Raw genomic sequence first — 7080 nt, forward strand, 5'->3', positions numbered from 1 at the left:
ATTTTTTTTGCATATACGTAAATAATGATTTTTATTTGTATTTAAACACATAAATCTATGCATTTATTTGCACAAATGTAGAATATTTTTGAGTGTTTGAAACTACTGACCATTTCATGAATCCTGTCCACATTTCAGTAACTACTGAGAATTTAATATTTTAAATAATTTTGGGATTTTTTTTTAAGTATGCAAGGAAATGTAAAACACGCGTTGGAATAGTCCTAATGGAAAAAATCACTTATATTTTGCATTCTCCTGCGATCATTTGAATAGTTTCAATAGTGGTTACATTGGCTAATAACAAACACATGCTAACGAAATAACACAATGCGATGTACCGCTTGCAAATCACTAGCAAACTGCCTTCTAACAAATGGGGGCGTTTGTTATTGACGCGCGAGGCTAAAATAAACGAGGCTGCACGAGGCGAGCTGTCATCGCGCGAGCTCTTTTAACACATACACGGCAGTAACCATGGATGCCTCAACATAAACAGCTCCGTACTAAAGTCCAGCAGCAAGAGAATCGCCACAGAAACTGCGGTTAGGCGGATTTAATAAACCGAGGAATCCAGACTTTATTAAAAGGGGGTGAAGCTGAAAATGAAAGTCGAAAAAGTCTCATTCTCGGCGGTCCTGTTTGATTTCATTCATTATATATTTCCCACGAGGATTGCAGACTGAATTTTACTGGAATTGAACTGAACGAAGTGAATGGTTTCTCCAGCTTCGGTCTGAAGAAAATAACCGCACTTCTCTTTTGTCTTTTGACTAATTGATTGTTTCCTGGAAGCTTTAGATTTCTTAAATTCCCACCTGGTTCCTACACTCCAGCACTGGGACTGGAAAAGCACTTAATACTCACCAGTCAGAGGACTTTCATTCAAATAGCTATCACTAAAAGGTGTTTATATGCTGTTGGGAGGGGACTTACTGTCAGTGCAGCGTTATGATGGAAACCACTTAATCATTGACCGCAGGAAATAAAGCAAACACATAAAGTAAAATACATTTTATTTTATTTGTCTAATCAGAGCGCTCTACTGTATATAGTTAAGAATTTTATACATCATTTTATGTCAGACATCTATCTATCTATCTATCTATCTATCTATCTATCTATCTATCTATCTATCTATCTATCTATCTATCTATCTGTTATTCGGTTAGTTAGTTCTCTGAATACGAATGGGGAAATGAAGTTTCGTGGAATTGTTGTACTTGTGTGTTTAGTCAAATAAGTAATAGTGGTGGGGGAAGTGTGTTCAGCCAATCAGGAGTCTCTATTGACCGATAGCCAATCAGAAGGCGAGCTGGGTTTGTGATGAAGGAGGTGCTTTGAGTTGAAAGCACGAGGTTTGTGTAGCGGTGACAGCAGCTTCAGTAAAGTCTATGTCTCGCCCTTTCTCTCTCTCTCTCTCTCTCTCTCTCCCTCTCCTTCACACACACACACACACACACACTCAGAGCTCTTTCTGAAAGTCTAAGGAAAACAGTTCAACTGAGAGAAAAACGTATTTAAGCCTCTTTTAAAGGAAATCTTTTAAACTGAGCTCTCACAACAGGCAACTTTCTTCCGAGGAGGACACACTTTCACGAGGTAAGCTATAATACATGTTGGGGTAAAGAGAGAGAGAGAGAGAGAGAGAGAGAGAAAGAGAGAGAGAGTAGAAATATTGTTAATTCTTCGTCATCTTTGCACAGCAGTTTTAATAAACTATGACCTAAAATTCCCCCATGTGCTGACAGTCAACTGAACTAGTTTCAGCAGTAGATACTTTCATTGCTTCAGTCAGAGTGCACATTCAAAGTGAAAGGTGTAGTTTATTTGCTTGTTACCACAGTATTTTTTAGAATGAACAACTACACTTTTGGGTTTATTTGTTTTTTTAACCTAGAGGTTTTTTGTGTTGTTTTTATTTTTTTACAGTGGAAATCCTCAGTACACAAACAGATAAGTGACTTAATGTAGTAGCAAGGGATAGAACTGAGTACTTAGAATAAACTTTGGTTTAGTGTTTGTTCGTGTTCAACAAATGTAGTGAATTAGATTTTTACTGAATTTTTTTACTGTTTTTTTCCAGTGTAGGTCATTTGTTGTCAGTCAGCTGAATAGAATGAGGAAAAGGTAGTTTCATTTTCTCAGGGATTTACTGTTAGAACGGAAAATAGGCTAACACTGTCATTTGAAAATTCTCAGTGGTATAAAGTGTGGGCCAAAAGGTGAATGGAGCAAGTCACTACGTGTCTGTGCTGGAGGTGTGAACAGAAATTGAGAATGAACTGTTGTGAATTAACTTGAGGATTCACCCCTTTATAGTACATTTCTATCTAAGTTTAGAAAGCAGTATTAATCACCAGTTAACATCAATAACTTCCCAAAAACTTTTACTCATTTTTTTATTTATTTAGCTTCTGTGCCTGCTGGTTTATACTGATTTCTGTGGAAATAGTTAATTGAAAGCGCATTGTACTCAAAAGGAGAAATCACCACACAAGACAACTGGAATAAAACCAGAGCGTCCTTCAACAGAACTAAGAACAGGGGACAGTTTAGATTCTGCACCTCGTAACAAGAAAACACAGCAGCAAAGTGTCTTTATGAATTCATCTTAGAAACAGAGGACTTTATCACACACAGTAGAGTGGAGCAGTGTAGAAATTGTTTTGAATTGATGTAAAATATTGCTTTGGATTATCTAAAATTTCCTTCACAAGGTTTCCTTCAAAATGTGTATGTAATAATTTAATAAACACAGTTAAATTGCTGTATTTTTATTATTTGAGTAAATATTAAGACTGCAGTAAATATAAACTGGATAAACTGCTGTTGCTGATGTGATTTTAGGTTAGAGATGTTAGAAGTGAATATGGGGGCTAAGAATAAGGGTTACTCTTTCCAACAAGGTTTTACAGCTAAAGCAAGGGTTCCTCCAAACATCAGGACCCCACTTGATCCTCAAATGAGTTCACAGAGAAACAGACCGACCTCTAGTTTAATTTTTTACATTTATTTTACAAAAGACTAGGTTGATATCGCAGGGGAAATTAGACTCGGCTGTAGATGGCTCAAAAAAACTATTACTACTGTATAAAAATATCCCTAAGTGACATAAATTAAACAAGTAAATATAAGTTTGAATCCCCTGGGGTCTCGGAACACTCGTGAGGTCCGTTTGGGGTTAATCGGAAGTAAAAGTGTGGGAACCTTTGACCTATTGGAACTATCACTAGGTAAAACAGATATCAAAATAAAGCCGTCTCTCTTATGGTTTCCTTCTCAGACAGCGGCTCACAGCGGAGAGGAGGCGACTTTTCCCGGACGGAGACATGTCTGATCTGTCCGGAGCCGAGTGTGAGATCGATGTTGAGAGTCTGGGGGCGGAGGGCGAGGAGCCGGAGTCTTTCGGCGCGCTCTTCCCCGGCGCCGGAGACGATGAGCTCGGGGTTAAAGACGAAGAGCGAGCGGCCCTCGCGAGCCCCAGCCCCGGCCCTGGGGAGCAGAAGAAACTCAGCCGCACGCCGAAGTGCGCTCGCTGCCGCAACCACGGCGTGGTGTCCTGCCTGAAGGGCCACAAGCGCTTCTGCAGATGGAGGGACTGTCAGTGCGCAAACTGCCTGCTGGTGGTGGAGAGGCAGAGGGTCATGGCCGCTCAGGTGGCGCTCAGGAGACAACAGGCCACAGAGGTGAGCTGCCTTCCCTCAGAAGTGGGTAGAAAGTAAATAAACCTGCACGGTGTCTAATTTATATAGCCGTGTTTAAGCCTGTATATTAAACGCCAGTGGTTTTCAAACTCTCGTAAATCATTTAAATGAAATGATATAAATTAAATTATACGAGATACAGAGAAACCTGCTAAGATTAAAAATTTGGAAAATATAAACAGCCTTTAATACACGCATTAATGTTTGCACAGGCCACAGTTTATTTATATATATATTATCATTTGTTTACATTTTACATGCTAAATTCAGTCGTATTTAAGTAAATATAATAAGTAAATATGACTACATATTAAATAAGCTGTTAATTATTAGCCTGTGGTCTGTCTGCACTCTGAAAAACAAAGCTGTTTACACATTTTAACATTTAAATACTCATAATATACTGAATTTAGCGTGTAATTTTTTTTTCCAAAAATTTAAACGGAACAATTTCTCTGAACATGACGTGCTCATTTAATTTCACTTCCAACAAAATACATCATTTGAAAACTAGTGTGATCTAATCTTACTTAATATGTAGTCGTATTAATTCACTTGCGATAAATGTAGTCCAGAGAAATCCCGAAAAACATGGATACCATTAAAGTTATGAAACATTTTGAAATGGCAAATTTCCACATTTCTAGCCCAAAAATGATGCAATAAATCATGCCTTAAACGAGTGTGTGCTAGTGCTGCGGTGTAGTTTTTTAGTTACTTTTCAAAAGCCTGTTTTTATACTCCCTCTGATTTTTAATATTTAGGATAAGAAAGGAATATCGGGAAAACCAACACCAGCCGAGAGACGGACGATCTATCAAAGGCACATTCGCCCGTCCACGATGCTGGCTAAAAGTATCTTAGAAGGTAAGAGCGTCATCACAAATGAAACGGTAACATCCAGGCCTTAATGTGCTTAATGTCCACAGATATTTACACTCTTTTATTAAACCCTTCACTCATCGTTTCTACCTTTTTTTAATCTCTTTTTCAGCTTTGCCTCTATTTCTTTAATTCAACAGCATCCTGTTTTAATATAACAGAGGCAGCAAATATGTAACATTACACTTTTCTGGCACTGAAGGTCAAATTAAATCAACCAATTGCAGTGCTTACTTCCCGAAAGCTCTGTATCCATTTATAGTGATATTGAAAAGTCTAACAGCTGACAACCGCAACCCTGAAATGGATTTAGCGGGAATAAAGATGATGATGATGATGATAACAGCTGACATGTTCTTTTATATTTCTGTAATAAACGTGCTATTAATCCAAATGATAACATCCTAGTTTTTAAGCTCACTCTCAATTTATTTCATATAAAAAATGAAAAAAATAAAAGTGCTCTGTGATGTGTTTTGGAACTAAATTCTTCATTGTAAATCAATTTTTTAAGAAAGAGAAAAGATTACATGGGTATTGTTTATATTCATTTCATTTTTGGAGTGGTAGAGCTCACGTCTAAACTAGCTCTTTATTCTCTCAGGGTACCGTCCTGTCCCAGCTGACACCTTCCTGGGAGCCAGTCCCGCTCTTCCACCTCCTCTCAGCGACCGAATGAGGAAGAGACGTGCCTTTGCTGACAAGGAGCTAGAAAGCATAATGCTGGAGCGGGAATACAAGGAACGGGAACTCCTGGAGTCTAACCAGTCCGCATCTGCGTCCCTGTTCCTTCCAGGAAGTGTGGTGCATGCCGCTGAATATAACTCTTACAAGACAGCTTTTTCCTCATCATCTGCACCAACAGCCCCTGAGACGGCACCCAAGGAGCTGTGTGGCTTTCTGCCCGGGTGCCTGGACCTGTCTTTGGGGTATGGCGCATCCAGCGGCCCAGCAAATGTGGAGCTGATCTCGTCCAATGTGAGTGTGGCCACCACCTACCGCCAGTACCCAATGTCTCCACGCTTTGTTATGTGGCCGAGGGGCGGCAGTAACCTCAGTGATGCGCTTCTATACCAGCAGTGTCTCCTCAATGCCACAGCCGTGCAGAATCTCAAACCTGGTGCCGTCTGGGATCCAAAAATGATGGCATCTAATGAGAGCCACTCGCCCGAACAGGAGTCCTCCTCAGCCGCCTCCAGACTCGAGGGATCACGGGCAGCTCTGGATCCAACTGAAGTGCAACCTGGGCCACCAGAGGCGCACAACACCAGGGAGAGATCTGCTTTCTCGCCCCCAAAAAGAGGCTACAGACAGGCGTTCACCAGTGGCCCACTACACCCAGCAGGCCACGAACATGTGCTGAACAAGATGAGCAAAGATAGCGCCAAGCACACACTGTCCATGAAGCTCAACTCCTTCCATTCCCTCATTCAGCAGACCCTGAGCGAAAAGGGCCCAGAGCTGAGGAGCCCCTGCTGTAAAGACTTGCTGGAGGAGGCTGCTAAGAAGTACAGGGACGGCTCAGCCAAAGATGCAGCGTGCTTTAAAAGCACAGAGAGAGCAGTAAAAGACTCTATGGTCAAGCCGGCAGGCACAAAGGTTTCTTCAAACGAGCCTTTGTCATTTTCTGTGGAAGCCATATTAAAACGGCCCTCGCTGCCTGTAAACCGTGCGTCCCAGTAAGGGCTGTCTGTCCAAAACATTAATCAAAAAGGTACTTATGGACTAATGCTTCGATATATACTGTGTATTTATTCTAACTCATAGACAGAAATAGATTTTCCTGACTGGCTGTATGTGAATGTGAGATCAAACAACTGGTGAGCACTCATTCAATTGTTCATCCCAACTCCACCAATGCTTCTGTACATAGCCATGTAAATATTACAGTTTGTGAAACAAGCATGTTGTAAATCAGAGTGTAGAGTATTTAAATGTATCGCTAATTTTTTTACCTCAATGTGTCAATAAAATTTCATGAAAATTCATCCCAATGTTGAAGTATATATTTTTAAATTCTAAAATCACAATTTTAATGTTAACTCTATAAACACAGTTAAAAATTCCTGACAGATTGACACATAACGACTAAGAAAAAACGTATTTCCAAACGTATTTATCACCAACTAGGTCAACAGTAAAGTTGTATAAATAATAGCACATTTAAGTGTATATCCTCTTGTTGTAAACATGTTTTTTCACTGGTGAAATAATTTAGTTGTCAGTAACACAAAGAAATTCTCTTTTATATTGTTTTACATGTTCGTAGACACTTCACCAGCATCCAACATTAATCAATACGATATGTTGGGTGCAAATGTGTGACCATTTATCTCTGGTGTAGCTGACTGAGTTTATACACAGCGATGCAGCTACAGATCCTGAACACCTGCTCTAGACATGAATTATGTGAATATGTATCACAGATGCCACCTTATCGTCTTTTTTAACGGAAACTTGAGGAGTCCATAAATTGTGAAAGTCTCACAAT

The 7080-nt window shown here is 39.8% G+C and overlaps 1 protein-coding gene across 1 annotated transcript; it reads left to right on the plus strand.

The window, feature by feature from the left end:
- Positions 1–1396: 1396 nt before the first annotated feature.
- Positions 1397–6547, plus strand: LOC136678796 (doublesex- and mab-3-related transcription factor 2-like). Its single transcript, XM_066656935.1, has 4 exons — positions 1397–1602; positions 3287–3689; positions 4472–4574; positions 5194–6547. The coding sequence occupies exons 2-4, from the start codon at positions 3333–3335 to the stop codon at positions 6270–6272; spliced, it is 1539 nt and encodes a 512-aa protein (XP_066513032.1). The 5' UTR covers positions 1397–1602; positions 3287–3332; the 3' UTR covers positions 6273–6547.
- The last annotated feature ends 533 nt before the right edge of the window (positions 6548–7080 follow it).

The sequence above is a fragment of the Hoplias malabaricus genome, chromosome Y, assembly GCF_029633855.1.
Source record: "Hoplias malabaricus isolate fHopMal1 chromosome Y, fHopMal1.hap1, whole genome shotgun sequence".
Classification (NCBI taxonomy): domain Eukaryota; kingdom Metazoa; phylum Chordata; class Actinopteri; order Characiformes; family Erythrinidae; genus Hoplias; species Hoplias malabaricus.

What these genes read in the sequence shown, in the direction of transcription:
- LOC136678796 (XM_066656935.1), top strand. Translation starts at nt 3,333, where the DNA reads ATGTCTGATCTGTCCGGAGCCGAGTGTGAGATCGATGTTGAGAGTCTG. An exon ending in GGAGACAACAGGCCACAGAG is followed by an intron (nt 3,690 to 4,471) that starts GTGAGCTGCCTT and finishes TTTAATATTTAG; the next exon opens with GATAAGAAAGGAATATCGGG. An exon ending in GGCTAAAAGTATCTTAGAAG is followed by an intron (nt 4,575 to 5,193) that starts GTAAGAGCGTCA and finishes TTATTCTCTCAG; the next exon opens with GGTACCGTCCTGTCCCAGCT.